This window comes from Lutjanus erythropterus, chromosome 18 (genome assembly GCF_056507025.1).
Source record: "Lutjanus erythropterus isolate fLutEry1 chromosome 18, fLutEry1.hap2, whole genome shotgun sequence".
In the NCBI taxonomy this organism is placed as follows: domain Eukaryota; kingdom Metazoa; phylum Chordata; class Actinopteri; order Lutjaniformes; family Lutjanidae; genus Lutjanus; species Lutjanus erythropterus.
Window position 1 is genome coordinate 25042388 of NC_139334.1, and position 12672 is coordinate 25055059.

At 37.9% G+C, this 12672-nt stretch overlaps 1 protein-coding gene across 5 annotated transcripts in view; it reads right to left on the reverse strand.

The window, feature by feature from the left end:
- The window catches only part of actn1 (actinin, alpha 1), a 91478-nt gene that overhangs the window by 10949 nt on the left and 67857 nt on the right, over positions 1 to 12672 (reverse strand). For all 5 annotated transcript variants that reach the window (XM_084742175.1, XM_084742176.1, XM_084742173.1 and 2 more), the window contains exons 9-17: positions 10694 to 10786; positions 9681 to 9911; positions 7738 to 7885; positions 7373 to 7523; positions 4670 to 4778; positions 4090 to 4230; positions 2800 to 2982; positions 973 to 1107; positions 362 to 541 (exon numbers count right to left, since the gene is read on the reverse strand). In XM_084742175.1, the coding sequence (XP_084598301.1) occupies positions 362 to 541; positions 973 to 1107; positions 2800 to 2982; positions 4090 to 4230; positions 4670 to 4778; positions 7373 to 7523; positions 7738 to 7885; positions 9681 to 9911; positions 10694 to 10786 (1371 nt within the window). The remainder of the gene's footprint in view (positions 1 to 361; positions 542 to 972; positions 1108 to 2799; positions 2983 to 4089; positions 4231 to 4669; positions 4779 to 7372; positions 7524 to 7737; positions 7886 to 9680; positions 9912 to 10693; positions 10787 to 12672) is intronic.

Here is a 12672-nt window from a genome sequence, read left to right on the forward strand (position 1 = left end):
TGTGTGACTTTGGAGTTTTAAAATGTTAGCTTGGATTCAGTAAAGTCACACAATTACAAAAATAAGTGGCCGGGGTTGACCAGCAACTCCCATCTTCTGCGAGGTAAAATAGCTGTTTTTGCTAATGGAGTTTGGTTAAACGAGAAAAAGCTATATTGGCTTACATCATGCCAGTTTCCCATTGTCCAAAAGCAATAGTACATTGCTTAGCTTCCTTCACCAGGACTCCTCCCTGCTTCTCCAAACTGGGGGTGTCGACCGCCATCTACTGTAGGTAATACACTGACTATGGATAAGTACCCCGAACAGCCCCACTTCAAATAATCCAAACTATCCCTTTAATCTGGGCTCCAGGTTTTACCTCCATGGTGTAGTTGGTGTGTTTGTTGTCGAAGATGAGGGCTTCCTGAATGAGCTGGTGGTCTCCCTCCAGCTGGTCGATCTTTGGCTTGTAGTTGACGATGCTCTTCTCGTACTGACGTAGGTGCGTCAGCTGGTCCTCCAGGGTGCCGTGCATCTCGATTGAGATGCGGCCAATTTCCTGCAGAGACACAGACACACGCAGGTTAGGGCACCCTTTAATTAGAATAGGTGGAGGACATGATAGGAACATAGAAAAAATAACCAAACAAATGATGAATTCTGCCTGGTATTTTATTTTTTAACCCTTTTATATAGTTTATATCTTGCATAACGATTTACTTATTTATATACCTTGCTGTTTACCATCTACTCAATATCTTTCCTTTTTATTTTTATTGTTATTTCAATCAAAATGTTTCTTTCTTTAAACCATGTGCATATGAAATTCTTCACAGAAATGGGCTGATAAATGACTAAACTCGACAAAAAAATGCCCTTAAACTGCACACACAAACTAAATTACACACTGTGCTGTAGTGCAGCGCTGCACTCGGCGGCACGCTGGCCTCATGCTGAACTTGTAACGTGGTCTTTTCTGTTCGCACTGACCTCCATCTTGGTCTGGATCCAGGGACCGATGACATTGGCCTGGTTGGCAAACTGTCGGCGCAGACGCTCGTTGTTCTGCTGCCGGGCGTGTTCCTCAATCAGAGCCTGGTCGCGCTGCGGCACCAGCTGCCTGACCTACAGCAGGACGGAGGAGAGACACGGAAAACATGTGTTAATAAACAGTGATGTGATTTTTAAGAAGAGAAGAGAATCAAGCTTATAATCAACTGATAATATTTTTCCTTTTTTCCATCATGATGATGAATCCATGTCTTTAAAAAAAAGTATGTCACCTTTTTTGTAAAACAGGATTGTGCTCCTTTTCTAAATATAAAAACAAACATCTCTAACAGGGCTGCAACTAACAATTATTTTCATTGTTGATTACTCTGTCGATTATTATAAAATGTACAAAAATGGTGAAAAATATCAATCAGTGATGACGTCCTCAAATGTCTTGTTTTGTCCACAATCCAAATATATTCAGTTTATTGTCATAAAGGAGTAAAGAAACCACTGCTGTAAATTTAACTGCTTAGTCTCCTCATATTATATATACTGTTCCTATTTTTATATTTCCCCTCTTTATATTGTTCCTATTTTTTGTTTTTACATGCCTTTGTTTACAGTGATCCTATTTTTTTATATTTCCTCTTGCTTACATTCTAGATATTTTATTTTTATGTATTTTTTATTGATGCTTCTTTACAGTTTTGCTTTCCGCTTTGCTGCTGTAACACCATACATTTCCCTGTTGTGGGACTAATAAAGGAATATCTTATCTTATATCTAACTGAGAAAATTGATACCACTCATGTCTGTAAAGTAAATATAAATCTAACCCCAGTAGCCGGCTAACTTAGCTTAGCATAATGACTGGAGGCAGGAGGAATTGGTGAGCCTTGGCAATATTATAATATTATATTGATATGATGATGTGAGATTACAGATTGTCTCATATATCGTCTTATATTTTGGATATTGTGATGATGATTATTCATCAAAAATCTCACTGTGTTAATATTTTGAAACCATCAATAGTCATTCTACAATATAATATATGTAATATATGTTGCACATTGTGGAAAAGGTACCAAATCCACCTGTCTCCCTCTTTTAAAGTTTGCTAAATCTCTTGTTTATGTAATCTGTTCAAAAACAAAATTATAATAAACAATAATTTGCCATTTTCCAGGGGATTATTTGTGGCGGGATATTTCTTGAGAAGGACCAGTTGCCGGGCAACCAGAGCCAGATTCCCCCGTTTGCAGTGTTTGTGCTCATATCCAGTGTTCAGACATGTGAGTGGTGTCAATCTTCTCAAAGAAAGCGAACGTGTGTGTTTGCTAAAATATGGAACTTTTCCATTCAGGATATAAGAGAACATTGGGGGGGCTGAGATTCACCGTCTGTTTTGTTTACATAGCTGTATATTGATTTTTTTTTCACACTGTCTTTAGTCTCTTTTGCTTTGCTTTCTTTTCTTTCTTTCTCATTTCAAATACCTCTGATTTATTATGTGAGAGGACTTGAAAGGACTGAAAACAAAACAAATTGTTCCTGCACCGTGTGCTCTTTAGTTTTCCAGGTTGTCTCCTGTTATACTACATTCATGCCTCAGCCAAAACTTAATTTTCCTTTTCGCATTAATCTAAATCTCTCATTAGGAGTCTTTCTGGCTGGATAGTGGAAACATTTACAGGCTTTTATAGCCTGAGGACTGCGGCTGTACGGCGCAGACTGGAACTGCAGATCCTCTTTGGATAAATAAAGATTAAAAACCATCTTGTTGTCTGTATTTTCTTGCTCATGAGTGATTTTTATTACCTTGTCCCATTTGGCGTTGATCTCCTGTGGGTTGATGGTGGTGTAGGGGTTGGTGCCAGCCATGTTCACATGATAGGTCTGCACGATCTTGGCAATCTCGTTGTGGATGCCCAGGATGGCCTGGCGCTCCTTGTCAGCCTCTGGCAGTGTGGCTTTGAACTGCTCGTGGGCTGTGCTTAATCCCTGACACACAACACAACAACACACATACAATTAAAGTCTAAACCACAAAAACAACAATAAAGGCTTTAGAAAATGAGGCAGAGACAGTCTGGTTTCTGCTCAGTATAATATATAATCTCAGTGTAATAAGATACACCAAAACACAAACGATAAGAATCAACATTTTGTGAAGTATTATAGCTTTAGCTCTTGAAGTTTTAGAGAAGAGACAGCTGCAGCAAAGCACAAATCTAGTTAGATACATAGATAACTTCTTCAGTTTGGCACTATTCAGAAATTTACTGCACATTTTCTTAGTTGTTCTGTTGTTTCATATCTTTAATATGGATTATTTCAACATTCTCAAGCAACTCATTTGGTATCGATTCATTAAAAAAACATCAATAATAAAATGATATAAATGCAAAGCATGGGAGGCTGCATGCTTTCCAGATATTTTGATTTGATTTTCATATTTTGATATTTCTATAAAATACGAGACTATTTATACAATTATTAGGAAACACTTAATTTTTTTTTTATTGTACTCATATTTGGTTCTGTGTTAAATTTGGTATTAATGGCCGTTAATGTTTCGTGTTATTTTCCTTTTTGTTTCTTTCTAAAATGACCATTATTTTGAAAATCAAGCAAGAAAACAAATAAAAGCATTCTCCCTTTTGCTTTAAATTCTCAGTGACATATTTTTATTTACATACTGTAACTGTACGTAAAGTCTACAGTATATATCTTGTGTTATGACCACAGCACATTATGAAGTGTAGCATTTTCTATTTTTAAATAATTTTTCTATTGATCAACATATTATTAGTGATGCTGAACATTCTGTGTAGCTGCACAGTGACTCAGTCCCCAGATTGATGGGTTTTAATTTAAATACAAGGTATTATTAAAGTGGCTTATTGTGTATTTCCCTATTGTTGACAGCGTTGTCATGGCGACGTTGATTAAATTTTATTTTGTTGCCGCCAATCATTCCAGACCTCTGACCTTGTATAAAAATCAGATGAGGACCCCTGGTGTACATGATGCATGTTACTGCTTTTATTGATTCTTGGGTAAATAAAGTCTCCACCGTTCCTCCCCGTCAGTCGTCTCCGCGCTCACCTGGATTTCTTCGATGGTGTGGACAATAAAGGTGTCCTGCAGGTCCTCCATGGCGCCCTCCATCCAGTTGTTGAATGGAGCCGCTCTTTTGGCAAACTCAAGGTACAATTGGTCGATGGTTTCAAGCAGCTTCTCGGTTCTCTGTTGAGCATAAAAAAAAGAAGGTTTTTACCGCACAAATCCACAGGCTTTTTACTGACCTTCAAAGTCTTGGCGGATGAAATTCAAGAATTTACGGAGGCTTCGTTTTATTCATGATCCTCCAGAGGGCTGTGGCATGGCCCATAGATGGATTTGGGGTCATATTTTTTTTACAAATAAAAATCCAAAATCTCCACACTTTAAAGTTTTTTTTGAAGGACGGCAGGAATCCTGAAAATCTCTCCACAGCCTCCCACTGTGAAGGAGATACTTTCATGTCATTATTTCTGCTCTAAGCAGCTCAGAGAAGGACAGCGGGAACTTAAAAAAGAGGGATAACAAAGTGAGTGGTTTTAGAGGTTAGAGGTTCCTCAGACTCCTCACTTTATTTTTTAATTCTCTCAGGGTTAGCCCAGAGTCTCTTATTAAGCGGCCTCACCTGCAAAGCCTCACTGCGTTTCTGGGTCAGAGCTCCCAGCGCGTCCCACTGGTCGCAAATCCTCTGGCAGCGAGCGTTTACACTGGGGGAGTCGTAGTAGTCCAGCTCACTGGAGCACAAACAGACGAGGGAACAAGAGATTCATTATAATTATCTGCATCACAGCAGTTTCCACTGACATTAATCACTTGGCTGTTTTGGGTTTTTTTTTAACACCGTCTTTCTTTAGATGCACTTTAATGCCTTTATGATCCTGCTGCGTTTGTTTGTTATTTTATTTTTGCCTTTTTTTACGGTATGAAATGTTTTTATAAGCCCCTGAAGGACCTCTTAGAGTCACTCATTAGGTTTGTGTTTTTTTTCTGTTCTGTTCACTTTTTCATTGTTTCATCAAATGAGGTGAACCCAAGTTCAAGAGAGAGACTTTTGATGTTCATGATGAATATTCTGAAAGTAATAAATAACTGAAAACTATTTGAGATCACCATAAAAACAACAATGTGAGGCAGAGAGGTAAACAATACATCCATGTAAGATCAGGGTCACTGAAGCTGCAAAGAGACAATAATCAATAAGTCAATCGTGTCCTGGATGTAGCTCTAACTAGTTTACTCTGAGACATTTAGGTGGAGCTCTAAAACACTGTTCATTTACAGTGTTACAGACTATACTTTCTTTTATTATATTTTCTTTTTTAATTTCCCTTAAACCTTGCAATAAGTCTCTTTATATGTAGTTAAAATGTAGTTACTAAACAATTATTAACAGATGTTCAGCTTTATTTTTCTCTGATTATTCTTTGATTGTGAACAGTAGCCTTATATTGTTGTTATGCAGCATTTATTACATGTTAATGACAGTATTAACTGTCTGTAGAAGTAACAGTAGAATGCATGCATGTGCACGTGACATGTTTTAGTAGTGGCGTGCACCGCAAAGCAAGACTCCCCCGAAAACCCACTGTGTAATTCGAACCCTGGTGGTGGTGGTGAGTATAAGTAGGGGAAACCAGGGAGTGTTGTAACACCGGGTTGTTTGCAACACTGTGAGTTAGACCAATTAGAAAAGTGCTGCAGAGATTCTCATAAGTATCACAGACTCCCTTTTTGAGCTGACAGAAGAAGTGACATGTATCTGTGAGCAACATTGTAGATTTTACAACCATAAACTGATTTTCAGGGAGATTATTTTTTGCAGAAAGTTTAGATTTTCGTTTTAAAATAAAATAAAAAATAAATAAATCAGAAAATGAACCACTGGCTGTTAATGTCTGGATAATAAAAAACGGGAAACAAAAGAAAGAAAACAGAAACTGTCACCGTTGCTGCTTTTTTGTTTTGATATCAAAAACATACAGAATCACAGACTGCATAAAATGAAGCTATGGAAGGTAACATTACGAGCAAAGCATCCCAGTTCCTCTATCGTTAGTTGCAAGAACAGACACAAAAGTCTTCATCTAACATTTTTCCCACGATCCTTGGGAAATAACTCCACTTACGATGGAAATGTCCCAACAACAACTGGAGAACTCTTGCGTGTGCGCTAAGTTTACCACTTTTTACTACTGCTATCTTAAAGACGGGGCCTCTGTGCTGACTTCAAACTTGGAAGCTGTAAGTTTTGCTATTTTTATGTTGCTTTACTGTGTATTTGCAGGTCAGTCTGTTGAAGTTGGCATGTTGCAGGGCCGCAGCTAATATCTGTGAACAGGCTGGAGGGGGGGGGGGGGTGTAGTAGGATTAGTTTTCCTGCCAAATAAATGCTGTTGAGATAATCCAGCTCTTGACTAACTCTGAGAATGAATCACATTACGACGCAGGCTACTCCTCCCAAAACTCAAGTACACCTCATTTTTATTCTTATTTAGAGTCAATAAACACTTCTATTTTTAAAGTCTTGTTTCCCCTTACAATGCCAAAGTGAAAAGAAAAAAATGTTTTCGAGTGGAGCATCCCTTACTATTTTTGCAATACTGTGATATAATACCATCGCAATAAAAACAATTAAAAGAACAATACTGTGGTATAAATTCTAGGCCAAGTATCCTGGTCTTATTATTGATAACAAGCTCTCCTGAGACTGATGTGCTGATGCTCTTTTTAAGAAAAACCGATAGCACATTTACTTTCTTAGAAAACTAAACTGAACTTTAACATTAGGAACAAAATTCTCTCTCTACTCTATTTTACAAATCTGTGCCGGTGTGGACACTCCAGAATCACCCTCAGAAACAAATTAGGAAAAAATGTGAATTCCTGTCGGAAAATCATGGAGCAACAGCAGGCTGACCTCCACCACCTGTATCTGACGGAGGTAAAGATACCTCAATTAACTATTTTATTCAATTACTTTATCCCCAAAGCAATAACCCAATTAAACGAGACGCGGTAGCCATGGTTACCTTAGGAAAATATACTCAGTATTTATTCTGTGCTAATTGTTGTTATACAGTTACTGACATGCACTTTAATGGCTGCCTGTGACTGTGAAGATATTTATGATGCTGCTACAGATGATCTTAGACTTGTTGTTTTGTTTGATGTGCGTTTAATGTGTCTATATGTGCTCTGCTGCACCACAAATTGTCTCTCAGGGGGCATTAAATATTGTCTAAGCCAATACGTATCTGTTATTGATCAACAGAAGACATCAGCTCAATCTTTTTCCCATCAGGCCCTGCTCTTGTTCATCCTCTCTTACTTTAACTCCTGTGCGATGGCGGCGATCTGCTCCACGCGGTCCTGATGCGCAGCCAGGTCGCTCTCGAAGGCCTCGTGTTTCTTCAGCAGGGCCTTGATCTCCGACAGAGAGGCCGTCTCGTAGTCACGCTTCTGCAGCATGTCCTCCTTACCTGCAGGGGGAGACACAGAGAATAAAAAAAGATTTAAGAAAAGCATCTCAAATCTCTCAACAATGACATTTCTCATTAAGGACAATTGGCTTGTTAAAATGCAACATCTAACATCCCTAAAATGTTTACAGGCTCTAATTTCTCTTTTGCTTCACTAGCATCCAGCTTTATAGATCTTTATATCCACATACTGAACATTTCTAACACTCGGTACCTTCAGTCCAGGCTTCGTGGATCGCCGCTTTCTGGCGGAATTTCTCTGCCAGGTGATCGAGTCTTTCCAGCCTGCGGATCTCATTAAGGAGCCACTCTTCATATCCTTTCTCTGCTCCCTCTAGATTTCCCCACGCGTTGTTAATGTCCTGCACGAGGGAAAGGAGAATACTTGAGAATTAATTCTCACAAACATAAGAACAGATTCATCTGTTCTGTAAGCAAAGCTGGTGGTTTTTCTGTGCTCTCATATTTTATTGTACAAGTATATGATGTCAGTTTTTAACAACAGACCTTTCAGGACTGTCAAACATGGACGGTGGAAAATTACTGTTTAAAAATGGGACAAATAAATGTTTAAATTTGTGTCTCAAATCTACCAGCCACTCATATTTTACCAGGATTTAGACAGTGTTTACTGTCGTGCATACATGCATGATCACTAAAGTTTAAAAAAAGTTAAGTTTATCAGATTTTTGGGAGCAAGCTGCTGAACACGTCCATATATCACCCCCCTTTTAAGTTGATACAGTGAATTTCTTGGCAAACAGATAATTATTTAAACATCCAGCAGTGACGGAGCAACATTATCGTTCATCTGGAGTCGTGTTTCTGTCCAACGGATGAATGCAAATTAACTGTTCACTCTTCTTTTAGCTCAGTTTTAACTCCCCATCATCTCCTGAGGAAGACTATGAAGTCTTATTAATACTCGATTCTGATTGGTCTTTCTAAGGTTTTAAGGAAAATAAATCAAGAACAAAAGACACTGAAGCCAAAAGACACTTAAAACTCTTCATACAATAGAGCTGAAGGGAACTGCAGTCAGGGGATTTGTTTTGTTTTTTTTAAATTACACCCACTGTTGCACAATAAAACACACCAGTTTATTATTTCTTACAGCTGGAAAAATAAATAAATTCGTCTGTTCATTCACTCTGGAATTGTCAGGTTTCAACATTAACTTTACATCTCTTTAGCTTTGAGAAGCTTGTTGTTATGTCGAACATGAGGCTGAGACTGAGCGAACGGCAGGTAATAATGCAGGTGTAATCCAACTGCAGCCAATCACAGCACTTACAGGCTTTAAAAAGATCCAAGAAATATCATATTGGTTCAGATCACAGTCTATTTTTCCTGTTTTTATATTTCCTATTGTTCATATTGTTTTAATTTCCTATTGTTTATATTTCCTGTTTCCTATTTTTTCTAATAATTCCTATTGTTGTTTCCACATTTATTATTTTATTGATGCTTCTTCCTATTTTACTATCCATTTTGCTGCTGCAACACTGCAAATTTCTTATCTTATCTTATCTTATATTCAATGTGCACTGAGCAATATTACTTCCACTTTTACTTTCTTTAAATGTTATCACGTCCTAGTAAATTCAACATCATGTACTATCTTACTTTCATTTTCTGGTGTAATACAACTTTTGTACTACCTCTTAAAACAACTGTCAATGTTATTTTCAGTGTAACTCCCATTACTACTTGTTCCACTTAGCTATTTTTGTACTTAACTTATCCGCTTCTATTGTTATTCTATTAGGCACTGTTTCTTTATACATGTTAGAGTTCAAGAATTTCCTTCGGATGTCTTCAAGTAGCCATACCAGCCTGATTTGATGGCAGGCTCTCGTCAGCCATAGAAAAATTAAAAAGTACCATATCTGGCCTGCGGGCCGCTTGTTGAACAGGACTTCTCTCTGCCATATTTGGTACTGTAGATTTTAAATTCGACATTTCAAAACAAGCAAGTAACCAAATGAGACACAACTTAAAAATGGGTTCAAATGTTCCCTGGCATCGTTGCCGACATGATTCATGTGAGCTGAGGTAACTCGATGACCACCAGAAACGTTTCTTAGTCATGCGCAGAGGAGGTTTGGATCTCAAAACTTTTCTTTAAGAGTTTCGGTGTGAGTTTCTGTGACCTACCGAGACCATTTTCCCCTCGGAGGGCATGAAGGCGGGCCTGTTGCTGAGCCTCAGCTTGGTCTGCAGGGTGTTGAAGTTGATCTCCAGCTGGCACTTCTCCTGCACTTTGGGCGGCTTGTGGAGGCGGCGGTAATCTCTGAAGTCCTCCAGCTTCTGCTGCATGGCCTGCATGGTGTTCTCCGGCATGCGGTTCTCCAGCCAGGGGATGGTGCGACGGATCCACTCCAACAGCTGGGGTGTGGATGGTGGTGTGTGCAAGTGTGTGTGTGTATGTGAAGGGTGAGAATACAAGAAAAGGGATGGAAGAGAAACAAGTGACATTCAAGGAAAAGAAAAAGGAGAATCATGCAAATAAAAGGAAAAATAAGTAGGAAATAAAAGAGGTAAAGTGGATATGATTCATGTGTGTCAGCAAAAGAAGAATACAGAACATTTTATATCAGATTTGAAGGATCAAACTTGTGTTTTTACATGTTTTAAATGCTAATTCTGGAATATTCAGTGGTCTGAGCTTCTCAAAGGCACTCGAATGCACCACACAGATGTCTTTTCAAAACAGTGGCTGTTAAATGGTTTGTAAAAAAAAAAATCAAGACTAAAACCTGTTTTACTCTTATTGATTACATTTATTGATTAACTGATAGATCTTTTTGTTTGGTCTATAAAATTTCAGAAAATACTTAAAGTAAAAATCAATTTTCTAACCCAGTCTGTCATGATAAAATATCTTGTTTTGTTCAACAAACTGTTGAAAACCCCAAAATAAAATTTGTTGATCATGAGCTAAAACACAGTCTTACAAAAATTACCAGCAGAACACTTTTCAAATGTTTTCCTGTCTGTCTTTTTGTCTCGATCTGCCCTGTTTGTGGTCCTGACCTGCACCTGCACGGAGCACAAACACCCCCGGGGAGGCTGGGAGCAGCTTTTAAAGGAGAACAGGGAGATAGAAGGGAAGAAGGAGGCGCTGGACAATTATAGGAAAAGAAAAATGGAGGGGGGGGTGTGCTCACATCACTGGCCAGCTTCTCATAGTCCTCCATCAGCTGCTCATTCTCTTGGTTGACAGCCAGCACCTTGCAGATCCTGTTGGCCGCTGTCTCTGCCTGGAGGACGGACAGAAACAGAGTGAGACCCACAGCTGAGTGTTCAGTCATATAGATACTGAACATTTACTGTGATCTCTATAGAGTTGAAGTGACATATATTAAGTGATGGAATATAAACAAGGACATTTGTACAAGTACTGTACTTAAATAAAACATTTTGAGGTATTCTGTGTGTACTTTATATAAATATTTAGCTTATATTTCTACTTCACTACATTTTAGAGCGAAATATTGTACTTTTTACTTCACTACTCTAATAAAATATTTCTAAACCAGAAACCTTCAACCTTTTTGACTTGAGATGAAAATCAGTGTTTGGTTTGGGCCTTTGGTCACATTTCAGATGTCAAATAAACATGTGATATGTGACTATTTTGTCCTCCTTAACTGAGTTTTTTGGAATATGTTCACTGGATTTTGGGTTTAGTACTCCACTGAGAATCCCATTGTTAAAGCACAGACTCCTTTTTCCGAATACAGTTCCAACAAAAACATTTTCACCTCTAAATTTCTGAGATAGTTCAGTTTAAATAACTTTTCATGGCCTCAAAGTCGTAAAACTCTCCAACATTTTGGGGAAAAAAAGCAATGGTCATTCCAGTTTCCAAAAAATGAAACTAATTTGTGTCTCAAAACTTTTTTTTCTTCTTTTCGAACACACTAATCATTTAACAATGTCTCAGATTTTTCTTGTGACCCTTTGAGGCGGCCTGGTATTGCCAGCTCATTACACTTCATTTCAGCCTGCCTTTGTGTCTAACTTGCAGATCATATCTGAACTGTTTGGTAACCATTATAATAAGCGTTAGGACCTGATTTAGGAAACCAGTTCCAAAGACAGTGTTTCTAATCCTGACCTAAGTTTGGAAATGGCACACTAACACTAACTTCCCAAAATCTCAAATAAACTACTGTGACTTTCAGATAATTGTTAAACTGTTCTAGTGGCAGCTAACTTACTAACGGTAGCTACATGTACTGTTAACAAACAGAAGCTAACTGTAGTGTTAGGTAACCGTAACTTAACTTGGCTAAAAGTAGCTATTTGCAGTGTTAGCTAAGTGTAGCTAACTGTAGTGGTGGCTAACAGTAGCTATTTGCAGTCTTGGCCAACAGTAGTGTCAGCAAACAGCAGCTAGCAGTAGTGTTAACTAGGAATGGGTCATGATTTTCAAATATTCGAATAGTCATTAAATTATAAAAAAATTGAATAGTTCATGTGACTATCGCTGTCTTTTAAAATCTATTTTCCCTTGTTTTACTGGCATCTGGAAATAATGCGATACTACCACTCTTGCATTATTACTGGCCCAGATATTTAAAGAGTTGTTGAATTGTGCCCAGTGAATATCAAACAGCATTTTGGCTAGAAATACCCACCCCTTGTGTTGACTGACAGTAACTAACAGTGTTAGCTAGCACAAGCTAATGGTAGTGTTGCCAACTTGTCCTTAAGGCTGTTCTTTTATCACTTTTACACAATGAATGACGGACATGGTGGAGACTGTGTCCGCTATCTTAGCTCGATTTTGTTTTGTTTTTTTAATCTTGCTAGCGTTTACCAAAAAGAACATTTTTGGATTTTTGTACAGATATTAACAACACCTCCAACTCACCGATCTTATAGTTTAGTTGTTTTTGCTCCATTTTTTGCCTGATTCAATGAATTTCTCAGTATATATTTCAATAATGATTTTAAAAAAACAACTGTTAGTTGTTTAAAAAGTTGTTTAATTCTAGAGATGAGGAAAGTAGGTAGGTAACAGACATAAACGTTGATTAATGATGTTGGATTTACTATTTAGGATTTCCTAATATAGATATGGTGAATGATAGGGAACCTTAAGTTTTTTATGATTTTCTTCTGTAATCCCGTTTTAGAC